This window comes from Talpa occidentalis, unplaced genomic scaffold (genome assembly GCF_014898055.3).
Source record: "Talpa occidentalis isolate TD23 unplaced genomic scaffold, MPIMG_talOcc4v2.1 talOcc4.16, whole genome shotgun sequence".
Classification (NCBI taxonomy): domain Eukaryota; kingdom Metazoa; phylum Chordata; class Mammalia; order Eulipotyphla; family Talpidae; genus Talpa; species Talpa occidentalis.
In genome coordinates, this window is record NW_023601653.1 from 62,126,168 (window position 1) to 62,153,419 (window position 27,252).

General features: G+C 44.2%; 2 protein-coding genes across 10 annotated transcripts in view; one reads left to right on the forward strand and one right to left on the reverse strand.

The window, feature by feature from the left end:
* The window catches only part of BORCS5 (BLOC-1 related complex subunit 5), a 62,358-nt gene extending 61,343 nt beyond the window's left edge, over nucleotides 1–1,015 (reverse strand). The window contains exon 1 of one of the 2 annotated variants that reach the window (XM_037514342.2): nucleotides 974–1,015. In XM_037514342.2, the coding sequence (XP_037370239.1) occupies nucleotide 974 (1 nt within the window). In that variant the 5' untranslated portion in view covers nucleotides 975–1,015. The other variant, XM_037514341.2, reaches the window with a different exon arrangement.
* MANSC1 (MANSC domain containing 1) lies at nucleotides 361–27,252 on the forward strand. 8 transcript variants are annotated; one of them, XM_054696439.1, is made up of 5 exons: nucleotides 361–413; nucleotides 1,706–1,836; nucleotides 14,683–14,993; nucleotides 17,904–18,044; nucleotides 25,611–27,252. In XM_054696439.1, the coding sequence occupies exons 3-5, from the start codon at nucleotides 14,771–14,773 to the stop codon at nucleotides 26,504–26,506; spliced, it is 1,260 nt and encodes a 419-aa protein (XP_054552414.1). In that variant the 5' UTR covers nucleotides 361–413; nucleotides 1,706–1,836; nucleotides 14,683–14,770; the 3' UTR covers nucleotides 26,507–27,252. The 8 variants fall into 8 exon arrangements, with proteins under 8 accessions (XP_054552414.1, XP_037370237.1, XP_037370232.1 ...); XM_037514335.2 differs by lacking the exons at nucleotides 361–413; nucleotides 1,706–1,836 and adding exons at nucleotides 9,026–9,224; nucleotides 14,395–14,436; XM_037514334.2 differs by lacking the exons at nucleotides 361–413; nucleotides 1,706–1,836 and adding exons at nucleotides 9,026–9,115; nucleotides 14,395–14,436.

The following is a 27,252-nucleotide window of genomic DNA, read 5'->3' on the forward strand; positions in this document are numbered from 1 at the left end:
TCGCCATTCCTACCGCAGCACAGAGAGCAATCGTTAAAATATGCTCGGGGAGGAGAATAGAGTAAAAATACCAGAAATACAGTCCTGGATACCTTCTGAGGGGAGCGTGCAGTTTCTGGAGATGTTTGCAACCAAGGGTTCAAACAGACTATTCACTTGTCACATATCCCTTCTGATAAGACCCGCTTTTAAAGAAGAGGAACCTGTACTTAGAGGTCCTGCCTATGACCCACCACAGTGTGCCAAACCTCACTATCCCTGTTATGAGCACTAAGCCCAACACTGGAACAGGTCGTCTTATAAAAAGCAGGCTGCAGCCGGGATCAACAGCAATTTTGAAAATAAATGGGCATGCGCGCCCACGCTGGCTTAGCTCGCAGTCGCCGGCGCTGACTTCCATCACGGAAATCAAGGTTAGAACAGCTGGCAAGGGGGGTTGGATGGGTGTTCTTTTTTAAAGAAAAGAGCACGGTGAGGGCTTGTGCGTCCCGGACCGCCGGCCCCAGCCCCAGCCAGGCTGGGAGGCAGCCCGCGCCGCGAGCAGACCGGGCGGGCTGGAGGGAGGTGGAGGTTAGGGCACCGACCTGAGGAGTTCAGATCGTTGGGTCGGCTCTCGGCCTCCGAGCTCTGCTCACTACCCATGGTGCCGGCAGCGGTGGCGGCGGAGGAACGGCGGGACGGGCGGTCTCCCCGCTCAGGCGGCGGGCGGCAGGGCCGGGGCCGGGGGTCGGGAAGAGGGCGCTACATAGAGCGGGGTGCGGCTGCCGAGCCCAAGTGTGGGGGTGGCGCGCCAGCCCACGGGCGAGGGCGGCAGGGGCTGGGGAGGCCCTATTTGGGAAACACGCGCGCAAAGAGGCGCGGGCCCGGCTGCACGATCCCCGGGTGTCTTTCTTGCGGGAACCCCAAGAGAGGAGGCGGGGATCGCCGGCTTCAGTCGCGCCTGCAGCCAGAGGGCGGCGCCATCGGCACTCACTTGCTCATGCGCCCCAAGCTCGCTCCTTCCGGGACGCGGATTAGCGACGCGAGCGGAGCGTGGCCGTCAGTTCCGGGTTAGGGACCCAGCCCTCCAATCCCCTACCCCAGCCGGCGTGGGGGCGGAGCCACTGGGGCACGGGTGGCGCGGCCTTAAAGGGCCCGAGTGCTTCAAAGCCAGAATCGCTGCAAAGGATAAGCTTGCAATCTTTTTTTTTTTAATTTAATTATATATATTTTTACATCATTTTTCATTTTTGCACAATGTATGTATTTTCATCTTGGTTATATTCCCCATACAGTTCCCACCCCCTTATTTTGACCCTACTCCTTCCTCCCCTTCCACCCCCCAGTGTTTCTCTGATTTATAGTTGCTTGTTGATTTTGATTTTTACCTTATTATAATTAGTCTTTGGTCCCTTATTTGGGTTCTCTAGATTCCTGCTATGAGTGAGACCATCCGGTATTTTTCTTTTTCTTTCTGGCTTATTTCGATGAGCATGATCCCTTCCAGCGCCATCCATGTTGCTGCAAATTGCATGTGTTCATCTTTTTTGATTGCTGAGTAATATTCCATTGTGTATATGTACCACATCTTCTTGATCCAGTCATCAAATTTTGGGCATTTGGGTTGTTTTCATAGCTTAGCTATTGTAAATAGTGCTGCTATAAACATAGGGGTGCAGGTGCCCTTTTGAATTAATAGTTCTGTGTCCTTTGGGTAAATACCTAGGCGTGGAATTGCTGGTTCATATGGAAGCTCCATCTTTAGCAGGTTGAGGAATCTCTACCATTTGGAGTCCAGAGGGGGATCCAGCCACCGCAGGGGCTTGCAATCTTACCGATTGCAATGGTGCGTCACTTGTAAGTATCACGCACGTATTAATCACTATCTCCCTATCCTTAGAGGCTGATAAAATAGGGGTTTCTATGTTTGCGAAAGTAAGGGTTTCTATTGTTTGTGTGAACTTTTTTTTTAATTTTTAATTGAGATAACTCACATATAACAATGTACTAGTTTCATGTGTACAACCTAGTGATTCGATTTTTTTTTTTATATTGTGAAATTTTAAACCCTGTTTTACAATGGGGAGAGGTGCTACCTAGACCTAGGATTCGAATCCACTGCATACAAGCCTTCTGTTTCAGTTCCCAAAGGGGTGCTTGTGGCAGCAGGGACCATACAAAAATTACTAAAATGGTGAAGGAAGGCTGGAAACGAGAGAAAAATTAACCAGGAAATAATGACCCACCTGTTCAAAAGATACAGGGAGGCCCAGTCTCTATCCTTAGGAAACTCACGCAATAAAGTTAATTAGGCATTTTTAATATTAGGGGATCTGCTGATAGGGCTTAGCTGGGAGACATTTGGAGTTGATGCCTTCTACAGACCTAAATATCACTTTCACATAGACAGCCACTTATGTGGTCTGAGAAATGAACAGCCTTTGTTTAGTTTATGAAACACTTTTGTTATACTGACCCTGTATGAGCTCCCTATAAAGTAAATAGCATTTTCCTAATTTTACATAGAGGGGAAGGGTTTATTCTTGATCTCACAGCCAATAAATGATAAAAAAGTGAAAGGATGAAAGTTTTCTAAAAGGCTTTGTGCCTCTCATTCAAGACAGCTCTTCCTCCCATTCTTCATCGTGCCTGGCACCCCATCATCCTGTCTCCAAAACCAGAACCTGCTTACCCTTCCATCACATACACCAAGTCACCAAGTCAGAAGATGCCTCTTCTTTTTTCAGGCCTTCTCATTTCTTCCATTTCTTGGAAAATGGGAGGCTTCTGGCCTCACTCCTTCAATCTATTGCGAAAAAAAGACAAATGCCATTTTAAGATGGGGTCTGAGAAAACCACTTTGCTGGCTTCTTGAAATTGGGCCAGCTCTTGGTAGTGGGTCAAATGGTAATTATTTCATGAACAGCTGTCTGAGAAATCCTGAAAAGAGCTGATGATGGGGTGATCCCATACTCCCAAAATACAAACAATGATGTAAACCAACAAAGAAAGGAAGAAAGGAAAGAAAGAGAGAGAGAGAGAAAGAGAGAGAGAGAGAAAATGATTGTTGACTTTTTGCCAGAGGAGAGAATCAATAACTATACATAGCAAAGAGTAGTTTAAGCTTACCACTTATAACTCCTTTTTAAAAGTCAGTTATTTCCTTTTTCCCTCTGATGAACTCCCCAACTTTTTTCCATCCCTGGGGCATGTTTTACATTGCTACCTAAGTCTGTGTGCCCCATATTGCCTTGGTCCCTAATAAACATACTTTTACTTTTTATTTTTTTAATTTTTTAAAGATTTATTTATTTATGCATACAAGAGCTGGGGTACAGGCCAGAGGAGTGGGGGGGGGGGTGCGAGAGGATTCACCAGAGACAGAGTGGGGAACAGAACAGGCAGATTGACTGAAGTACACTGCTGAGGGGAGCAGCAGGGCGAGTCAGGAGAGGTCTTCTGCACCATGTGGGTTGCTCCCTGGCTGGCGGGGAATCGAACTTGTGCTACAGTGGCTGCGGATTGCTTCATAGGTTGCGTCTTAACACTTGTGCCACCAGGGAGTCCCCTTATACCTTTCCTTTTTAATGGCCTCCTGAATTTTAAAATTAACACCATCCTCCATGTGGCTGGCAGAGAGAACTTTCTAGAATATTTATTATCTAGACTTGTCACTGTCTACTAAAAACCTTCAATAATGCCCCAAGGTTTTAAGATAAAGTTTAAACATTAGTATACTATAGCCTTCTTGTTCTAACCCCAGCCTCTGTCTATTCCATTATATACACAGGCAAACTTTGTACTATTCAGGATGAAATCCTCTGAATAGTCGAGCTGTTTTCTCTGTCTGGAATATTCAACCTTTTCTTGCCATCTAGCCAACTGAACTTATCCTTCAAGATTTAATGTATGGTTGAAAATTTATATACACACAAAATCCTGCACACAGATGTTTATAGAAGCTTTAGTCATAATTGTCAAAACTTGGAAGCAACCAAAATGCCCTTCAGCAGGTGAGTGGGTAAACAAACTCTGGTACATCCAAACAATGAAATATTGTTCTGTGAAAAAAGAAATAAGCTACCAAGTCACAATGTGATAAGGAGGAAACTTAAAAGTGTATTCCAACAGTTCCTTATCCATGGAAGATATTTTCCAAGATTCCCAATGGATACCTGAAACAATGTGTGTGTATGTGTGTATCTGTGTGTATGGCCCATACAATATAAAATAGTAAGAGTGATGGACTTTACATAATTATGAGGTATTACTGTAGCTTCATCAGTTGCAATAAATGTGCCTCTCTGGTGAAGGGTGTTGATAACAGGGGCGGCTATGTAAGTGTGGGGCCAGGGACATAAAGGAAATGTCTTTCTTTTTTTTTTTTTAAAGATTTATTTATTTATGCATCCAAGAACTTTGGTATAGGCCAGAGGTGTGGCAGAGGTGAGAGGATTCACCAGAGACAGAGTGGGGAGCAGAACAGACAGATTGACTGAAATATACTGCTGAGGGGAGCAGCAGGCCAGACAGGAGAGGTCTGCGGCACCTTGGGAGTCACCTCCCTTGCTGGGGATCGAATTTAGGCTGAAGTGGCTGCCCACGGCTCCATTATGCTGAGCCTTAACCCCTGGAGCCACCAGGGAGGCCCCATAAAGGAAATTTCTGTACCTTCTTTTAAAGTTTGCTGTGAACCTAAAACTGCCCTAAAAGGACAGTCTTTTTTTTTAAAAAAAAAAAAAAAAAAAAGTGAACTTACATCCTCCCTAATTAGATGTCTCTCTCTGGGCTTCCTTAGTTAGCATCTTGTTTTATAACATTTATTTTACACAATCATCAATTGTCTGTCTCCCCTACTGAACTATAAGCTTCTTGAAGGAAGATCCTCTCTCTTACTGGTCTTTAATTTCCCCTGCAGGGATTTTAAACATGCTTTCTGAATAAAGTACTTAAAAAAAAAAACAACTGCCCCCACATTAATAGGATTCAAATATCAGAAGAGCATCAAGAATCTCTTCAGGTGAAGAATTTGACTTCTCATTTAAATGCTTAGTTCCTGTCAGTAAAAAAGTATCTTTTAGGGGCCTCCCTGGTGGCACAAAGGGCTAAGACGCAGCACTATGAATCTATTGGCAGCCACTCAGCCACTGCAGCACGAGTTCGTTCCCCTGGTCAGGGCGGTGACCCACAGGTCGCAGCAGACCTTTCCTGATTCACCCGCTACTCCCTTCAGCAGTGTGTTTCAATCTGCCTTTTCTTTTACCCCCTCTGTCTCTGATGAATCCTCCCACACACACACACCCATACCTCTGGCTTGTACCCCAGTGCTTGTATGCATAAATAAATAAAACTTTTTTTTTTAAGTGTCCTTTGGTCATTTTTTTTTTTTTTTTTGGTAAAGATTTATTTATTTATCTACACAAGCACTGGGTACAGTCAGAAGCGCGGGAGGGTGAGAGAATTCACCAGAGCCAGAGCGGGGAGCAGAACAGGCAGAAGCACCAAAGCACACTTCTTAGGGGAGCAGCGGGCATGGCAGGAGAGGTCTGTGGGACCCTCGCTGGCTTCCGGGGATGGAACCGGTGCTGCAGAGGCTGCGGGCAGCTTCGCAGCCCAGCGCTCAACCGCTGCGCCACCAGGGAGGCCCCCTTTGGTCATTATTTTCATCAATGTCCTCTGTTCACTGTCATAACTGAAAAAATAGTATTCTCACTTCCAGACTATTTGCCGCCAGCCAGCCAGTGGTAATGACCGAGTTACCCAGATCCCACATCAAGCCAGCATTGGAGCTCAGTAAGTGACCCATCTGTCTGCTTCGTAGGAAGGTTGGAAAAGATTCATTCTGGGCCTCCCTGGTGGTGCAAGGGGTTGGGTCTCGGCACTATCACACTATTGGCAGCCACTGCAGCATGAGTTCAATTCCCAGCCAGGCTGCTAACCCACATGGCGCAGCAGACCTCTCCTGCCTCGCCCATTGCTCCACTCAGCAGTGTGTTTCAGTACAGCTGCCTGTTTTGTTCCCCTCTCTGTCACTGGTGAATCCTCTCACCTTCCCCCTACCCATACCTCTGGCCTACAACCCAGCTCTTGTATGCATAAATAAAAATAAATAAATCTTTAAAAAAAAAAAAAAAGACATCCTCTGGGGGGGGATGGATGTCCTGAACAAACTGCACTAATAGGTTTTATGGACCCCACCCCCACCCCAGACCAAAGAGATCCAAGACACCAAGGACTACAGATCCCATCATGTCGTCACCACTGAAGGGAGGGTTGCTGGGACCTGAGGATGGAGTTAAGCAGCCAGGTTTTGTATATAACAAGACATGTGGGCCTTGGGGGTGCTTGGCTTTTAGCGTGCTGTTGGGGTTCCAGCTTAGCCGAACTGGTAGGACGCATTTACCAATTATCTCACTCTCTTTCTTCCTGAGTTATTACTTTCTTCATTTCCCCTCTTTGTAAATAAACCCTTTATTAACCTTTTGTGTGTGTCTGCAGTTGAGTCTCATTATAAGCCCCTTTAAAGTATGTGGGTGAGGACCCACAGTCAGGCCAACCCATTTCACATTGGGGTTGCTTGTAACAATCCCACTGGAAAAATGTTTATTCTTTTAGATGGAGAAGGAAAAGACCGTTGAGTTGATGGAGGCCTTTGTTGATGAAATCTCTGGAATCGTGGCTGAAGTTAGAAAGTAACAGCCAATGCAACCATTATGTGTGCACCCTGTGTCCAGTTTAAAGAAGATAGCCATCCTTTTGATTTTGGACTTTACAGGGAAGCTGTGAAAGTTACCCAGCAGTTGATCTTGATGAAATTTTTATGATTGCACAGAAGCTACACAAAACATTAATAAAGGAGACCCCTGTGGTCTCCAGAAGGACAGACTCTTGTGATCATCAACATCTTAATTTGTTCTGATTCCATTTACTTAACTTTATTAAATATTCTAATATGCCATTTTTATTAGGACTGGTATATTGACAGTTCTTACCAAAGCCCTCAAAAAGAAGAAATTTTCACTTCACTATTGTATGGTCAAATCATAAGCAAGACCAAAGCAGTTAGCTTAGTTTTTTTTTTTTTTTATTAATTAAAGTTAAAATGGTGTTATATATGTATGTATTGTATATATAATATATATATATATATATATATATATATATATATAATTGGTCAGTCCTGCTTGGTGGCATATGTGTGTGTGTGTGTGTGTGTGTGTATCATAGTTGTGACAACCAGCTGAATCTGAAGACACTGAATCTGAAGTTTCTAAATGAGGCAAAGGTCTAGTTAGTCCAGCATGGACGCCCTCAGGCAGGGGATTCAAAGAGTGTGCCCTCTCTCTACCCTGGACCTTCAAGCACATCATTTGCAGAAATAAAATGTACAGGCACATCAGTCTCTTGTTGCATCAAGTAAGTGAACTAATTTTGTGATTTTTTTTCTAATGGGAAAAGGGGATTCCTTTTCTTTGGTAACTAACTCTTTAAAACCACGTTTTGGTGGGCCTCCCCAGTGGCGCAGCGGTTGAGCGCTGGGTTGCGAAGCTGCCCGCGGCCTCTGCGGCGCCGGTTTGATCCCCGGCTGCTCCCCAGCCACCGGAGGAGGGTCCCACATGGCGCGCAGACCTCTCCTGCCGCCGACTGCTCCCCTCAGCAGTGTACTTCGGTCCTTCTGCCTGCTCTGCTCCCTGCTCTGGCTCTGGTGAATTCTCTCACCCTCCTGCGCTTCTGACTGTACCCAGTGCATGTATAAACAAAAACAAAACAAACAAACAAATAAAAATAAAACATGCCTCTATAAAAAAAAAATAAAAAAAATAAAACCACGTTTTGGAAATGTTATCTTAACTCAAGAGTAGGTAATCCTCTGGATAAAACTAGTAGCGTTAGTTTCACACAATAGGCCATTGTTCTCCGATATTCTCTGTCCACTTAAGCTTCCTGTAGCTATTGAGTAAAATTCCTCATGCAGGAGGAATGACTGCACCGGGTCTAGAACAATAACCTACAATTGCATAGAGCTTTGGGTTTGAAAGCTCTTTCACACTAATCCAGATGAAACTATACCAAAGGGCAGAACTGGACAAGTTCAGAGGCAGTGGTTCATCCAGGAACCTTGTATTTGTTTCTGTATATTTGGAGGTGGGGTGGGGCAAAAATTGAAACAGCAACAAACATAAACCACCTATGCTCTATGTACCCCTTTGCAATTCATTCTATCAACAAATACATTTAATTAAACATTTACTGAGAACCTATTACATGCCATAACTTGCTAAATGTCAGGAACGCCATTTTCTTAACTCTAACAGACACTATATTTCTTCCTAATCACCCATACCTAAGAACAGTAAATCTGCAGTATCCCAGATGCCCCTGCAATTGACTTGCGTGTAATATTTAACTGGAGAGCTGCCAACCCTATTCGTCATACCTTAAATGATTGCAATGGGGTTCTCATAACAATACCCCAGATCGCATGCACTGTAAACCTGAACGTCCAAACTGCTCTTCGTGGTGGCCTCTATGGAGCAGAAATAGGACACAGGGGATTGGAGGCCCACACGTCATTATATACATGTTTGTATTGCTTGGCTTTCACCCGGTGTGTTTGCGACTTTGATCGTTGGTGAACGAGCCCGCGCAGCTGCAGACCCTAGTGCAGCCAGAAGGGTCGTGCCCACGCCCCCTCGCAGCGCCCACCTCGCGTGCGCCGGTAGGTGAGCGGGTGGCAATGCAATTGTAGATTATGCAATAGTAGATTATTCTAGACCCGGTGCAGTCAGCAACTGTATGAGGAATTTCAGTCAATAGCTACAGGAGCCGCGGCAGGGAGGGGCTCGTAGCTGGTGCCGGCGCTGGAAGCTTTGCTCTCAGCGCGCGCTGCAAGTTGCTGGGAAGCAGCTCCGGGTTGCAGGGCAGGAAAGTGCCCAGCCAACCCCCTCCCCAGGCAAACTTTCAGCCGCCGTGACGGAAGCAGGAACTTGCGAAACCCAATCCCCGCTGGACCCGGCGGGAGCGGCGGAGCATCCCCACCCTTCCTGCGAGACCCCGCGCGGATTGGCCGTCCTGCGCAGCGAGCGCGCCGGGGCTGGTCTGGCATCCGAGCACCACCCGCTCCTGCAGCCGCCAGGTAAAGGCGTCTGCGCCCTCCGCTCCAGACCCTCCGCGGGCAGCGTCGCCACCTGCAAAGAACAGCTGCCTGCTTCCCCCTGGAGAGGAGGCTCCCCCATCCCCGAAGGGTAGGGCGCGGTGATCTGTGCGGCGCCGGGTACCCCAGAGGGGTCTCTAGGCGCAGTCGCACCTGTTGCAAATGCCAGCGGCTCCGCGTCGTCATCGGAAGAAGCAGCATAGTTTAGTGAGCGACATCTGGGACATTTTCCCATTTTTTTTCCTTGTATGATTTTTTTTTTTTTAAGATTTATTTATGCAAGCATGCAAGAGCTGGGGTGTAGGCCAGAGGTGCAGGGGGTGAGAGGATTCACCAGAGACAGAGTGGGGAACAGAACAGGTGAGCAGCGGGCGAGTCCGGAGAGGTCTGCCTCGCCATGTGGGTTGCTCCTTGGCTGGCCGGGGATCGAACTCGTGCTGCAGAGGCTGTGGATTGCTTCATAGTGCCGTGCTTAATCCCTTGAGCCACCAGGGAGGCCCTTTTTCTTGTAATTTGTCTCCTGTATTCATATAGAACCTGCTGAGTGCCTAACACTCTGTAGGGTGGGGAGGGTAGGGAAGGAGGGTTATAAACATTTTCATAAATCAGGTTAGATTATGCTTTGACTAAAATGATTTCCAACATTTCAGACAATTCTGTACAAGTACTGTACAACTTGGTGACCCTATATATAGGGACATTTCAGCTCAGGTGTTTTCTCTGTCTCCCACCTTTTCCCTTTTCCGTCTCTTTCAACAGGATGCAGCTTGACTTTGGATTTTTAAGGCCTAAATAACAATGGACAGAAAAATGGTTGTTGAGTATCTTTACTGAGAACTCCCAGCACGGCTCCAAGTACGGTGGCTGCAGCCATATTGCTTGCTGCACACAAAGCTTCTACCCCATCCCCTATCATAATTCAGGTTTCTTTGCTAGAACCTGAGGACAGACTGTCAGAATCCATCAAAGCAAAATCTTGATCTGTTTTTATCTCTTGTTTCTGATTTGTTTCCTCTAGGACTAGAAAAAAAGATTTGCAAAGTGTGACAGCATAAAAAGGAACTAGTGGCAGGATTCTTAACCTGGGAAGTCTGTGAAGTGAGGTGGGCAGGGGAGGATTTATTGTTTTACTATCCCATAATTGAAATGTAACATATCCTTGTAAGAGGAATGTAGGGAAAAGCCACAGTTCTACTAGAGGTGGTCCTTTTAGTGGTGGAATTTGCCAGGTGAAGAAATCAGATATTTTCCTATCATATTACTTATGGCACGTATCTCAAAATTTCATTTACATTGAACAATACTTCAAAATTAGGGCAGTAATAAGACATTTTATAGGTCATAGGCTATTAAAGAGGCCCAAGTATCACACAACTGTTTGGATTCTAATTGAAGATATGATGATCTCAGAATTCTTGTACCAATTAAATGACACAATACAGGTGAAGTGCATATCATAGAGATGGGTGTGTAAGAAGCATAAATATATGAAAAACATGTTGTCTTACTGTTTACAAAATGTACTGTATTAAACTTGTGTGGGGTTTTTAAACTAGTTTGTTATTTTTTCTTACTGAAGTTTGTGTCTCTTAGCGTTCACTTTTTATGTGTACAGATCTATCAATTTGGACAAATGGTAGATATCCACCATGACAGTAGCATATAGAATAGTTTCAGTGCCCTGTACTCAACCCTCCTCTGCTCCTCCTGGCAACCACTGATTTTTTGGTTTTTCCAGGTTAGTAGGAATCTTGCTTTTCAAATTGGCCTCTTTCATTTAGCCATATGCAAATAAGGCTCCTCTGTGCCTCGGAAGCTCAATAATATTAAAAAATTATATTGGGCCACCCTAGTAGCACAGGGGTTAAAGACAAGCGCTGTCAAGCTAACAAGCTATCAGCAGCCACTATAGCTTGAGTTTGATCGCCAGCCAGGGAGCTGACCCACATATGATGCAGCAGACCTCTCCTGCCTCACCTGCTGCTCCCCTCATCAATGTATTTCAGTAGATCCACCTGTTCTGTTCCCCACTCTGTCTCTGGTGAATCCTCTCAGCCCCTGAAACTCTGGCCTGTACCCCAGCTCTTGTATGTATAAATAAAGAAAAAATTATATTTATTACTGAACAATATCCCGTTGTATGGATGTACCCACATTTTATTTATCCATTTACTTATTGAGAGACATCTTGGTTACTTCCAATTTTGGGCAGTAATGAATAAAATTACTATGAACATTGGTATGCAGGTTTTTGTTGGGATTTGGTATTGCCAATTTTGGAAATTTAAGCCATTCCAATAAATTGTTTTAATTTGTAATTCCCTTATGACAGTGATATCGAATGCCTTTTCATATGTGTGTTTGTGGCCTGTATATCTTTGGTGAGGCATGTGCTCTGATCTTTCGCCCATGTTTTTTTAAAGATTTGTTTATTTATACATACAAGAGCTGGGGTACAGGCCAGAGACATGGGGGATGAGAGGATCCACCAGAGACAGAGTGGGAAACAGAACAGGCAGACTAACCGAAACACACTGCTGAGGGGAGGAGCAAGTGAGACAGGAGAGGTCTGCCTCACCATGTGGGTTGCTCCCTGGCTGGCAGGGAATTGGGGATCGAACTTGTGCTGCAGAGGCTGTGGATTGCTTCACAGTGCTGTGCCCAACCCCCTGTGCCACCAGGGAGGCCCTCTTTTGCCCATTTTAAACAGTGTATTTTGTTTTCTTTTAAGTTTCAAGAATTCTTTGTATATTTCTCTACCAGTCCTTTATCACATATGTGCTTTGCAGGTATTTTCTTCCAGTCCATAGATGATTTTATCATTCTCTTAACAGTGTCTTGCACAGACCAGAAGTTTTTAATGCTAAAAAAATCCATAATTTTTTTTTTTTCTTTCATGGATTGTGCTTTTAAAGTAGTATCTAAAAACTTATCCCCTCACCTAATGTCACAAAGATTTCCTCTGATGTTATATTCTGGGAGCTTTGTAATTTTGCATTTTACATTTAAATCAGTGATGCATTTTCAGATAATATTTGTGAAAGAACTAAGACCTTTGACTGGATTTACTTTGCATGTTCAGTTGTTTCACCACCACGTTTATAAGACTGTCCTTTCCCCGTTGAATTCCCTTTCCTCCTTTGTCCATGATCAGTTCACTATATTTTTGTGGGTCTATAGCTGGGCTTGCTGTTCTGTCCCATTGGTCTGTTTGTTCCTTCACCAGTCCCACACCGTCTTGGGTACTATAGCTTTATAGTAAGTATTAAAGATGAGTAGACTCATTTTTCCAACTTTGTTCTTCATTGTTGTGTTGACTGTTCTTTGCATTTCCATGCAAACTTTAAAGTTTGTTGAGGGCCTCCCCTAGTAATGCAGGCGGTTGAGCACAGTGCTATGAAGCTGTCCGCAGCCTCTGTTGCGCCGGTTCGATCCTGGAAGGCCAGCGAGGGTCCCACATGGCGCGGCAGACCTCTCCTGCCTCACCCGCTGCTCCCCTCAGCAGTGTATTTTGTCAGTCTGCCTGTTCTGTTCCCCGCTCTGTCTCTGGTGAATCCTCTCACCCTCCCGTGAATCTGACCTGTACCCCAGTTCTTGTATAAATAAATAAATAAAAATCTTTAAAAAAATAAAATAAGTTTGTTGATATCCACAAAAAATTGGGATTTTTGGCTGGCATTATATTGAATCCAGGGAGCAAGATGGAAAGCATTGACACCTTAAGAATATTCAATCCTCCTATCGATAAACATGGACAATCTCGCCATCTATCCAGGTCATCTTTGATTTCTTTCATCAGAATTTTACAGGAACATTTTTAAAACTTTTTTGGTAATTATATATATATAAAGATATATTTTTTTGTGCATACAAGAGCTGGGATACAGGCCAGAGGTGCAGGGTGGGGTGAGAGGATTCACCAGAGACAGAGTAGGGAACAGAACAGGCAGACTGACCAAGGTACACTGCTGAGGGGAGCAGCAGGCGAGTCAGGAGAGGTCTGCTGCACCATGTGGGCTGCTCCCTGGCCGGCCTGGGGGATCTGAATTGTGCTGCAGAGGCTGCGGACAGCTTCATAGCTTGTGCATCTCAACCCCCGTGCCACCAGGGAGGCCCTGGTAATTATATTTTGATATGTATTTTGTTGTAATCCTATATGTTTCATTTTATGCATTAAAACATGTCTCTTAGAACATGTCTCTTAGAAAAGATCCTAAGTTTTACCAGACTGTCAAAGGGCTCAGGAGCAAAACAAAATGTTAAGGAAGGAGTACTTCTGTTTCAGGCTATCATTCAGTGAGCAATTTATATTCTGGAAATGCAGGGCTGAGTAAATACGGATAGGTTTTGGAGTGCTCTGTCTGTTTAACATTTTTCTTTATTTTTCCTAGAAAAACCAACTTTCCGGTGGAGTTGGCATTATACCTCCTGTGACTTTTGTATTTTTAGGGATGTCAAAAAGAAGACCAGCTCCTAAATAGTCCTCCAGCTGAGTCATAAGCTTCCTCCTGCTGACCAGCCAATTCTTAGAATTCAATTACTAGAACTACCTGCCTCTGGTTTGATACTTAAGAAATGCTGCAACAAGCAAAGCAGCTTCACCTTCCTCACCTATAAGATGAGGAAAATAATAGCTTTTTTTGCAGACCTGGCACAAGGATTAAATAAGACAACAATATATGTAAATTCCTTAGCACTGTGCTTGCCACCTGGTGGTTGTTTATAAAATGCTAATTTTTTTTTTTTTTTTATAATAAATTTTATTTTTATATTCCCCATACAATTGCAACCCCCTTATTTTGACCCCAATCCCTCCCCTCCCCACCCCCCACTTCCCATAGAGTGTCTCTGGTTCATAGTTGTTTGTTGTAAAATGCTAATTTTTTAAAAGATTTATTTATTTATGCATACAAGAAGTGGGGTACAGACCAGAGGTACGGGGGAGGGGTGGTGTGTGTGAGAGGATTCACCAGACACAGAGTGGGGAACAGAACAGGCAGATTTACTGAAATACTCTGCTGAGGGGAGCAGCAGGTGAGACAGGAGAGGTCTGCTGTGCCATGTGGGTTTCTCCCTGGCCGGGGATTGAACTCATGCTGCAGTGGTTGCGTATAGCCTCATAGGTTGAATATCAACCCCTTGCGCCACCAGGGAGGCCCTAAAATGCTAATTGTTATTGCTGTGAAAGGAAATGTGCCCAGATCTCTGACTACTTCATCAATGACTAGAGATTTTATGTCTTCTTTCTTCTTGGTGAGAAGAGGCAAAAAGATGGATTCTAGAACTCAGATGAAGGCCAACTGGTTTGTAAACTTCCTTTATAAGCTCAAGTATGGGTTAATGCATGTGTTTGTGGCAGTTAGCTCTTTGCCAATTTTTAAATAAAATTTATCTTTATTAAAAGTGAAGTGGATTTAAAAATACTGGTTTATTTCTGTCCTTCTATAAATGGTGAGCCATTTGCATTGCCTTAAAGGAAGTAAAATCTTTCATCCCTCAATTTGTTCACGGAAACAAAACTCATTGATGATTTTCTATTTTTGTTCTAGAGAGAAATTCCACCATCTGTGCAGTTGTCTCCAAGCTCAGACCAGAGGACTTTTGACTTTTGAAGACTAAGGCGAAACAGAAGTTAAAATGTTCTTCTGGAAAGAACAGATCTTGACTTACACGTTTGTAATTATTTTTTGCCTCACACTAAGGCTGTCCACCAGCCAGAAGTGTCCCACTGAGAGCCTGGAAGATGTCGTCATCGACATCCAGTCATCTCTTCCTAAGGGAATCAGAGGCAGTGAGCCCATACACACATTAACTCAAGAAGACTGCATTAACTCTTGCTGTTCAACTACAAACATATCAGGTAAATGATAGTCCCTGGGTCAGTTTTATTCCATGTGTTTGTGATATAAGTAGCTGGTTGAATAGCCTAATAGTTTTAACTAGTGATTCTCAATGGGATGAAAAGGTGGGTCACAGAATACCTGGGGGAACATTCCACAAGTGTGCTTTCCTCTCCCCTGAGCAGTGTCAAAGTTACTGATGAGTGTGTATGTTTGTACACGTGTGTGTGCATGCATGCGTACGTGTATGCATATCATTCAGGTGTCTGGTTAGAGAAAGTTTGAGAACTACTGAGTGTTAGAACTAACAGGCATCTAGGGTATTACATACATAAATGCTTAGTTGCCAAATACATTAAATGTTTATATTGGAATATAGTGTGATAACACCAAGGATATAAAAACAGAGGAATGGAATGGAGGCAAAAAGTAAGGTTCTCAGTTCATGCCATTGGATAATGAACATTTGACTTTTAAGCAGAAGCACAAACCCTTATTTCATGTCTCTTCCCAGAGCTGGTGCAGTCAGGTGAGTCAGGGGACCAGGAAACTGCTGCCCCTGGTCCTGGTATTTTCTGTAGCATCTTGAACTCTGAGGGGCTCACTGCATTGTTATGTCTGATCCATTTGCATGACAAAGAAGGAAGCTGAGGCTGTTGTTTGAACCAGGCCTTTGCATATTTCAGACTCCTAACCCGTGAACTGAGAAGTGAACTGATGCCATTTTCCATGGGATGTTTATGACCCCAACCTGATTCTCAAAATGAAGAAAACCCAAAATTGATCAAATACATAAACTTTGTTAGGTGCTAGAGGTAAAACAGTGATGGGCATGGATCAGTGATTCCTACTGATCTTATTGGCCAACAAAAATCAGCTTTTCTCTCAGATCTTTATTTCCTTTGTTTTTTTTTTTTTTTAAGACTTTTTTTTTTTTTTTTTTAGAGGCATGTTTTATTTATTTATTTGTTTGTTTGTTTGTCCATACAAGCACTGGGCACAGTCAGAAGCCCGGGAAGGTGAGAGAATTCACCAGAGCCAGAGCAGGGAGCAGAGCAGGCAGAAGGACCGAAGGACACTGCTGAGGGGAGCAGCGGGCGGCAGGAGAGGTCTGTGCGCCATGCGGGACCCTCCTCCGGTGGCCGGGGAGCAGCCAGGGATCGAACCGATGCTGCAGAGGCCGCGGGCAGCTTCGCAACCCAGCGCTCAACCGCTGCGCCACCGGAGAGGCCCTATTTCCTTTGTTTTTTTATAATGGTTGTGGCATAGTAATCAAAATATAGATAAAGTTTAAATAACTTAAATATATGCAAAAATGCAAGTGATTAAATGTATTTAAATAAAACCATGAAATAGAATTTAAGTGCTTGAATACATTTCAATCCTTTGAAGATAAACAAATTCAAACAAAATTTAAGTACTTATTTATATAAGTGTATACTTATGTAATAGTATGTGTTTATGTAATAAATACAAATGGAGATTTATTGTCTTCCCTGTTCCTGGCACCAAGTCCCTAAAAAATCCTTAGAATTTCCTAAGCATCAGGCTTCTTTTGTTATTCATAACACATCCCTTTGACCTTGCCTGAGTTTATGCTAAGGAGACACATCCGGATAGCTTCTGGGGACAGGCCACCAGAAAGACCAAGGCTTATTAGTCTTGCAACTTTCAGGTGATAAATTTAGTCACCAGTGGCTGATAATTTCATCACTTGTGCCTGAGTAAGGAAATCTCCAGAAAACCCCTTAAAGCATAGGTTCAGGGAGCTTCCAAGTTGGGAAGTACATGACGTGCCAGGAACAGAGCACATATCAACTCCATGGGGACAAAGGCTGTGAGATCAGCCCTTCCCAACTCTCCCAGTTATCTCTCCATTCGGCTGCTCCTTATATCCTTGATAATGAACTATAATTGTAAGTATAGCATTTTCTGAGTCTGGGAAGAGTCCCAGCAACTTATCAAATGTATTTAAATTAAACCATGGCGGTTGGAGATTGTGAACACATGAATTTGTAGCCAAGTGAGAAGTGAGCAGAAGAGAGAGTAACCTGGGATGGACATCTGAAGTGAGCCCCTAAAACTGTGTGGTCTGACGCTAGGTCTAGGTCGATGGAGTCGGAATGGAATTGAATTGTAGGACACCCTGGTGGCATAGAGTATGGAGGATTAGTATGGAAAAGACGGGTCTTTCCAAGTCGGGCAGTGTGCTCTTGGACACTCCGTAGAGAAGTAACATACAGAAGTTACAGAGATTGCGTTTAAATTTCTAGTGTAGGGCCTCCCTGGTTGCACAAGGGGTTAAGACGCAGTCCACAGCCACTGCAGCACGAGTTGGATCCCCGGCCATTGCGGTGACCCACATGACAATTCAGACCTCTCCTGTCTTCCACGCTGCTCCCCTCAGCAGTGTGTTTCAGTCAATCTGCCTGTTCTGTTCCCCACTCTGTCTTTGGTGAATCCTCTCACCCACCATACCTCTGGCCTGCACCCCAGTTCTTGTATGCATAAGTACATAAATCTATAAAAAAAATTCTAGTGCACCCACAAAAACCACACCCATGGCTTCAGAGGTGGCTGAGATGCCTTCAGGATGCACGAGATGTCTGGAATCATTAGGGACTGCAGTCAGTATTCCTGTGTATATGCTAACAGGTTGTGTAGCAAATGGAAGGTCTATATATAAAGATATTAGATTGACTGCTAAAAATTGCTTCTGCCAAAATTACGCTCATTCAGATTGTTAAATCCAGTGTCTTTAGAAATCGCTTTAGTGACTAAACTAAGGAAAAGGAAATGACTCAGTGGTCAGCAAGCCATGAACAAAGGTGTTTGTGTTGGACACTCAAAATAAACGGAGTTCTTCCTGCTTGCCATACTCTTTAGAAAGTCCTATTTCAAACTAATGCTTACGAAACCTTTTGTTGCAGGCAACAAAGCATGTAATTTGATGATCTTCGACGCTCGGAAAACTACCAGACAACCCAATTGCTACCTATTTTTCTGTCCCAGTGAGGAAGCCTGTCCATTGAAACCAGCAAAGGGACTTAGGACTTACAGGATAATCCGAGGTAATGAACACATTGTTCTTTTTCTTGTTGAGATTGGGATTATTTTTTTTTAAGATTTATTTATTTATGCATACAAGAACGGAGGTGCAGGCCAGAGGTGTTGGGGGTGAGAGGATTCACTAGAGACAGAGTGGGGAGCAGAACAGGCAGACTGACTGAAATTTACTGCTAAGGGGAGCAGCGGGTGAGTCAGGAGAGGTCTGCTGAGCCATGTGGGTCACCTCCCTGGCTGGGGATCAAACTCATGCTGCAGTGACTGTGGACAGCTTCATAGTGCTGCGTCTTAACCCCTTGTGCCACCAGCGAGGCCTGACATTGGGATTATTGAAGGAAGGATGTGGTTTTTATGAAAGACTTTTCACAAGAGGTCCAAGTAAAATTGCCCAAAGGGGTCACAGATAGGGACATCAGAAAAATCTCATGTACTACAATTTTATTTACTAAACCAAATATTTTTTCCATTGGAAGCTTTGAATGATAGCATTTTTCTTTTGTTTCTACCTTTGTAATAGAAAAGACACCCAGATCTTTTGTGGGGACCTTTTTGAAACACCTTGTTAGAATGATGTCAGCAACCCTAGAATAACTATAGAGGACTCAGGGGTCACTGTTTTGAAAGAGTTAAGACCATGTGAAGATAAAATATTCTAGTTAGGGTCAATCACATCTAAAATCAAACTCATTGGATTTTATTGTTTAGACCTGGTGGGAAATTAAATATTTCTTGAGAAGCTACCATGCACCAAATTCTATACAAAGCACTGGAAATAAAATCTCATTCCTCATGGAACTTTCATACTTTTGCAGAGTACAGAAGACAACTGAAAAGATATTAATATAATTATTTGAGTATGTCTTAGTGAGATTTGGGGCTTATTCATTTTTCCAGATGAAATACTTTCTAGATCAGATTTCCTCTTAAGTTTTTAAGACTTTTTTGTCTTATCCTTGACAAAAGGAAACATTCTGTTTGTTCATTTATTCAAAAGATAACCAATATCATTTAGCATCTCTTATGTGCCAAGCACTTTTTATGCCCTCAGAATACACAGTGAACATGAAAAATAAGGTTCTCTCTTCTGGAACTTGCATTTTAGGAAAGAAAGATAATAACCATAATAAAGAAATAATCAAGAAAAATATAGTTGCAAGCACTATGTTGTGAATTGAGCTGAGACAATGTAATAGAAAATCAATGAGCAGACCCGCTCAAGTCGGTGATCAGAGGAAGCATTCTTAAGAAGTAGCCCCTCAACTGAGATCCGCATAGAGTCAGATGTCAGAAGACTGTGGGAAGGCCTTCTAGATGGAGCAAAGAGCCTGCTCTCATATCTTTAGGCCGAATGGTTTGGAGTGTTTGAAGCACAAACACTCCAGTCCCAGCTGGCTGAGTCAGAGTGAACCATGTAGAGTTATTGGCAAGAAGAAAGATGGGAGACCCCATTGAGCTTTGTAAGCCAGGTAGGGAGTTTGATTTCAGATGTGCCATGGTGAAGCATTGGAAGTCTTCTAGCTGAGGTGCAATGTGGTGTTGGGTGTTTTTATTCCTATATTTGTAGTGTGGTGTTTTAAAGGTGAGGTCTCAAAACTCATGGGGACTGCTGTTTGGGGTATGGACATGGACAGTGGACAGTGACATAAGGCAAGACGGACGTGGAACGACAGGGTAGGAGGCAGGGCTAAATCTGGGAAAGCCTTTAGCCTGTGGCCCGGGAGGTGGTAGAAGAGTTGGGGAGAAGTAGACATGGTTTCTGCAGAGGTAAATGTTATAGGGCAGGGTGAAGGGTACCCTTAGACCTCCCAAACCTGCACACCCTAAATGGGTTCTGCCATTTGCCATATCAAGACAAAACATAATCCAATGTGTAAGACCCTCAATAGAAAATAATTAGTGTGCAATAAAGAGAAAAAGAATATAGTTTTCAATTAAACACCCAAAATTACCCATCCCCTCATGGGTAAATGTCCAACCAAATAGGGTTGGCCCAAAGCAGAGCCACTGAGGCCACAAGCTACCTTCTGATGCTTTCTGGTGTGGCCTGCTAGGAAGGGGCAGAAGGGGCTAGACCAGTCTGGAAAAAAAACAGAAAAATCAAAATTAAGATAAAGCCTGCCATTGTCAGTCCCTCCCCCGGGTCTCTCTCACCCACATCTGTTTCAAGTGTCTCCTTCCATGCCCCCAAGTCCCTGGTACAAGTCCAAGGCCAAGAAGCAATGCAGCTTCTTCACAAGTCTCTCTGCTGCATGTTCCTCCTCCAGGTCTCCTTGGTTTCCTTCCTTCCTTCCTTCTCCATGTCTTCTCTAGTTTCTCATCCCTGCAGGGAACCTGGAACCTCCCCTTTCCCTGGGGACCACCCTGTTCCAGTAGTCTTGGCAGGACTAAGTCCTGATTTTCAACTTGAACATCAGTATAGGTGGCACAACTTACTGAGCTAGGGAAGATTTGAGGAGAAGCAGTTTTAGGGGTGGGAGGTGGATTACAATCAAGGGTTCTCTCTTCATTCAATGTGAGGTCCATTTGGGAATAGATATTGCCTTGGACAGCTGGGCACTGACTCTGCTTTGTCCCCTGGGTGAGACTGTGTTTGAGTTTTTTTCATCAGCCAGGAAAATCTGATGGATCAGACATTCCTTTAAACAGAAGCAGGAACCACAAACTATTTGTATAAGTGTCTCTTAAATAATGAGGTGAGCCCAAGTATAAAATGAGGGCCCCATGAGATACAAAGTCCAGCTTTGCAAGACAAAAACTTCAGGCACTGGGTGGAGCGATGTTTACACAACACAGTTACTTATACTCAGTGCTGTTCAACTGGGCACTTTGAAACAGTTAGTGGTAAAGTGTAAATGTATTTTGCCACAATTAAAAGTGATTTTTAAAAGACTATAACTCAGAACAAATTAGGCATTCAGAACATTCTAGACCTGACCTTGCATGAACAATGTCTGGCCCTTCTGCGCTTCCTGGGTTTCTGCAGCCAGGGTGGCTGACCTTGATCTGTGTGGCTCCTTCACATCTGTGTCTGTGTACATATAGTCTTTTTTTTATAAAAGATGTATTTATTTATGCATGCAAGAGCTGGGGTGTAAGCCAGATGTGTGGGCTGTGAGAAGATTCACCAGAGATAGTGGGGAGCACAACAGGCGCATCTACTGAAATACACTGCTGAGGGGAGCAGTGGGCGAGTCAGGAGAGGTCTGCTGCAACATGTGGGTCACCTCCCTGGCCGGGGATTGAACTCATGCTGCAGTGGCTGCGGATAACTTCATAGTGCTGACGCTTAACCTCTTGTGCCACCAGGGAGACCCCTGTGTGCATACAGTCTTGACTGAGAACATGGGGACCTCCTGCGTGGTGTGGGTAGGACTTCTTCCTGTTCTTCTTGATCTCGAGAACATTGCAGAGGCCTGGGAGCGGATATCCTACTCTGAATGTCCAAAGTGAGATCTGGATTCAAGGTGCTGATTGGGACATTTATTCTTCTCCCGCTGGAGCCCCATCACATGGAAACTGACCACCACACCTCAGTTACCCCTTCTCACTGCTTCATCTTCATCCTGTCCTTTCTTCCACTCTCAGTATTCATTCCCTGTGTCAATTACCTAGCTCACAATTAAGGCAGAATAGTAAAGCGATAAAAAATGATTTAATCCAGTAATTCCATTTCCATCAAATCTATACTAAAGAGACAACACTGAAACCAGAAAAGCTACTGGTGTGAAGCTTTTTATTGAATAATTAGCTTAAGACATGACTAACTAGCAGCAGCATATGTGTCTAGTTGTCCATGATTGGTTGGGCTAGCAAGTGTGATGGATCCACTCTAGGGAGTACAGTGCAGACACTAAAAAAGTAAGTGTACGGTGTAGAAATAAACAAAACCACCTACATCTCAGGCTAAAAACACCCAGGTAATTTTTTTCAATTACATGAAAAAATATCATCTTTAAAGTAGACAGAAATGTTCATAGTTGCTGGGACAGGGTAGAAATTTTAGTTGAGATTGTTTTATAATATTCATAATGCATCTGTAACATTGCTTTTATGCTGCATGTATAAAAGAGTGAGTGTGACAGTGGAATACTACTCAGCTGTCAAAAATGATGACATAGTGCCTTTCAAGACAAAGAGGATAGATCTTGAGCTTATTATGCCAAGTGGAAAAGCCAAAAGTGAAAGATGGTGACCCAATATTTTTCTCACTTGCTGAGTATAAATAACCAGAGAAAACAAACTGGCAAAACACAACAGGTGTAATTCACAGAATCTGAAATGTGCGCTGGTTACCAGAGAGGCTGAGTGGAGGGAGAAAGGGAAGGAAATATGATAGGATATTGGCACTGGAGTTTGGTGGAGGGCGAGAGAGGCATGTGCAAAGTTGTACTCTCAAAATTATATAGCTATGTAAACAATTGATAGATCAATAAATTTTGAGAAAAAAGAAGAGGGAATACGTGGTAATGATTCTCTCCAATGAAAATGGGAGAAAAGGGAACTTGGCCACCTGCACAAACCTTTTAAGGACTACTATGAAGGTAAAGAAGTGATAGAATTGAACAGTTCCTGTGGAGGCCAGCAGGGGGCGCCATCAGTCCAGCGCAGGTAGATTACCATCCAGGGACCAGGGGGCGCCCACCCTGGGCATGTGTGCAGTGACTGTTTATATCTACAGGATATTTACAAGTTGTGTTTGTCATTCATCTTTTGAAACTGCTCATGCTGATGGACTAAAATGACCCCATAAAAATAAATTATCTGTGCCTCCTGTTTGGAGTGAAATTAAATAGGTATCTGTTGAATGGTTTCTTTCCAGGCGAGCTCTGTTTCCTATAACTGATTAATATTTACAGTGTGCGAGCATGAGCGATGGCAGGGCACTCTTACTCATTCTAACCAACCATTGCAGCTCCGCCTTATTTATTTTTGCAGCTTTGTGCTAAGTCGCTCCTACCAAAGACGAGAATTAGGGAATTCAGAAGTAGAAAAAAACTAGGAATCTGGTTACTCAGCCAGTTTCCAAATTATAGTCAGCCTCTAAGTTTTTTCACTCTGTGAAGTCACTTAAAATGTAACTCAGAAAGGGGGTTGAGGGCAGGGGGCTGTTTCCCAGCCCCCTCTGTGGTTTATACTTGCATTGGCCCAGAGAAAGTACCGCACCCCAACTGCAAACATCAGGGGGTGGGGTCCACGGAGCAGGTGTGAAGGAGCCGCCTCTTCTAGGAGCTTTGCCAATAGACCAATCTTATCAAGAAGTGGGACTGACCTTCCCTTTGCTTTGTGAGCTTGCATTCCTGAGAAACAAAACAGTTGTTTTTGTCAGTCTTATCATCGCCCTTATTTAAGTTCTGCCCTCACACTTCACAGGACATTTACTAAAACTGTCATTTTTAACTTTAAAATGAAATATGTTGGGCCTCCCTGGTGGCACAAGGAGGTAAGCACCACACTATGAAGCAATCCGCAATCCCCAGCCAGCCAGGGAGCAACCCACATGGTGAGGGGACCTCTCCTGTCTTGCCTGCTGCTCCCCACAGCGGTGTGCTTCAATCTGCCAGTTCTGCTCCCCACTCTGTCTCTGGTGAATCCTCTCACCCCCCAACCCTGCATCTCTGGCCTGTACCCCAGATCTTTTATGCATAAATAAATAAATCTTTAAAAAATTAAATATATATATGTTGAGTCCTATTTTTAAAGTCTCTGATTTTTTTTAAAGATTTATTTATTTATGTATATAAGAACCGGGGTACAGGCCAGATGTGCGGGAGGGTGAGAGGATTCACCAGAGACAGAGCGGAGAGCAGAACAGGCAAAAGGACCAAAATACACTGCTGAAGGGAGCAGCGGGTGAGACAGGAGAGGTCTGCCAGGCCATGTGGGTATCTCCTTGGCCGGCCAGGATGGAACCGGTGCTGCAGAGGCTGCGACAGCTTCACAGCTCTGTGCTCAACCACCTGAGCCACCAGGGAGGTCCCTAAAATCTCTGATCTTAACTAAGACTATAGATGCTGTTTATCTCCTGGTGATGCTTTGTGTATGAACGCACTATCACCTCCAGCAGAAACTCTTCTTCAGCGTTGGTGGAGGAAAGAGGCACACCAGGCATTTCAATCCGCTTTTAGCAGAGAGGACTAGATCCTAGGGCAGGTGTCCACAAACCATCAGGAGCCAAAGAATATGTTTTTTAGACTTTTACCTATTTCACCTGGGCAATATATAAACCAAGGTGTGTGTGGTTGTGTGTCAGTAAAACTTTATGGATGGACACAAGTGTGTCCATCCAATTAATTTCATGTAATTTTCACGTGTCACAAAATACTGTTTTGTTTTTCCAACCATTTCAAAAGGTGGAAACTGTTCTTATTTTACAAGTCATACAAAGGTGGTGGCAGGTTAGATGTGGCCCTTGGGGCCCTGTGTTTGTGGACCCCCAATTACCCCAGGGCCTGAGATGAATGGCAGTGGCTGGTGTCGGTGGAATAGATGTGGCTGTGTCAGTGGCCGTTCTAGAGAACGTAGGGGTGACACTTTCAGGGCAGTCACAGATGGCACAAAGCTGAGGCTGTGTCTGGATCTGTCTGCGAGGAGAGAGGGGAGTAAGGCTCATTTAGAACCTGCACCCAAGGGAGCTGCAGAAGACAAGGCAAGGGGACAGGGGTGATGCCAGATAATAAATGTTAGGTAATCCCTTGACTTCTTTCCAGGTTTTCTGCAGTGATTAAAAAAAAAAAGTCCTCCAATCTGAGGAAGCTCCAAGGCTGGTTCCTCTCATGAACAGACACTGTGACTTTCTCCTCTTTACACCAGTAACCATCCCTTTCGGATTGCACATAGCGACACCATGGTCTTCAGAACCTAAGACTCTGGTTCTAAAATTTTAATCTTTCAGAGTCTAAATAAAATCTCCCAGATTGCCTCCCTCCCCTTATTGTGATACTGAAACATCTTCATCTTCCTCTCAGCCCTGGCTTAGTGCCCTTAGGGAGACCAGACCCTTGGTGAGGGGGAGTGTGCCCAGGCAACCCCCCACCCCAGGCTTCTGCTCCTCCCCACACTGTGCCAAGGTCTCCCCACACTGGTATTGTTTTTGCCACACACACCCCCATCTCTTCTGGTGGCTGTCTGCTTCCCAGTTGTCCCAGTGGACACTGGGTTTCGTCCCCATACCAGCCTCCTCCTTGCCAGTCCTCTTCCTGACTGGTGCCCTCACCCAACCTTCCACCCTGACCTTGACTCCTTCAATGTTACCATCTTCCTAACCTGCTCAGGCTGAGCTCCTCTTAGCCTCTCTGCCCGGGCCTCCCACTGTTCCTTAATTAGCTGGTCCTCTTCCACGAATTCCTCTTTTCCTTGGTCCCATCACTCTGGAAATAGCCCACAGCATCTGGCAGAGAGGCGGCATCATCCAATTCCCACTTAACAATCTGTATTTTTCCATTTTGCAGAAGTTTCAGTGAAATATCAAGTATCAGCCGTTTGAGGGCCTATTAAACAAGCTGATCTGTGTGTATTTTGTAATCTACCTTAGCAGGGGAATATTCACGTCCTCCTTTTCTTAATGTTTGCAGAGTTTCCATCTTTGGCCAGAACTGATGTGTGGCCACCAGCTGTCACCCCCACACCCCCTCCTCTGGGGGACTCTTCAAAGCCCACTGATTCCTCTCAGGGAGATGTGTTTCCTGGGAAGTTTGGATCCTCAGATCACGTGGAGACAATACTTGAGATGCAGCAAGTAAGCACACAGTTCCCTGTTTATGAAGAAAAGGGTCATTCTCAGAGTTCACAGTTTCTCCCAGAACAAAAAACAGCTTCTCTGCTGCCTGGAAATGTGACCACACTCCCCACTACCATGGCTACTGCTGCTCCACACACCCCCTCTGCCACTTCTGAGCCTGCAGCTCTCCCCTCCACCAATGCTTCAGTGATACCTTCTGTGATTCAACCACAGGTGGCCAGCACATCTCCACTTGTCACAACAGTCACCACCCAGCCATCCACTGCCCTCATTTCCACACTTTTGCGACACGCAATGGTTACAACCCAGATTAGTGTGACAACAACAGCAGTTCCAACTACCACCTTCCAGGGGCCTACAGACTCGAAAAGCCCCCCAGAATCGGTGCCCTTGACAGAAACCTCCAGTCTCCCGGTGAGCGCAGGGAATGCCCCTGAGGCTGCTTCTCCTCCTTTGTCAAATGTATCAAATGGAGCTCCTTCTGCTGTGAAGAAAACTGCTTCCAGGGAAGATGGGGATGTTCTCAGAGGTTCCTTGCGGAGCAGCATTCTGGAAGGTCAGTTTGGCCTTCCTCTGGAGAAGTGGCTTCTCATTGGGAGCCTGCTATTCGGGGTTCTCTTCCTGGCCATAGGTCTGGCCCTCTTGGGCAGAATGCTCCTAGAATCCCTCCGCAGGAAGCGCTATTCCAGACTTGATTATCTGATCAATGGGATCTACGTTGATATCTAGGGGTAAAACAAGGACTCAGCTCATTTAGAACTAGCAGCCCAAACACAGTGAATTTCTGCTGACCTCCATTCTCAGCAGGGCTGTTGAAGTATTTTGAAGACAGACAAGTACCCCTTCCCTCTCCCCTTTTTTTGAGGAGGTGGAGGAAGAGGAAGCAAATTAGTTAATTTGAATCATCTGCTGAAAGCAAAACTCTCCTAAAGTAATAAAGTACAATTGCCATATAAATTGGAAAATGAGTGGCTCTTTGAAAAATAAGGGGGGGGGGGGGGCTAGGGTTTCCAGATTTAAGTTCCTTGATATTTCTGGTTCCAGATAGAATCAACTGTTTATGATATGAATTCTAATGAATTTACTTTCCTTTTTATATGAATTCCAACAAAACTTCTTCCAGATGTATTTCCTTCCAATTAAACGTTTGAATAAATCTTTTGTTACTCAATAATGTTCTTAACGGGCATGTCCTGCTGGACAAGTTTCATTTTATTCCCACCAGCAAAATGATTAAGTGATGAAAATATGTGTCCCAAGTTAAAATGACAGCCTCCTCCTCTTCCCGTCACTGAGTGAAGAGGTTCCTTTGGGAGAATTTTAACTGAATCTCAGGCCTACATGAGGACGATAAGTCAGTTCTGATATACAGCCAAATCGCCTTTGGGTTGGTTCTAGTTAACTATTTTTTTTTTTTGTCTTAAAAAAAAGGAATATAGGCATTTCCTAAACTTTGCTAAATTTAAAATGTAACA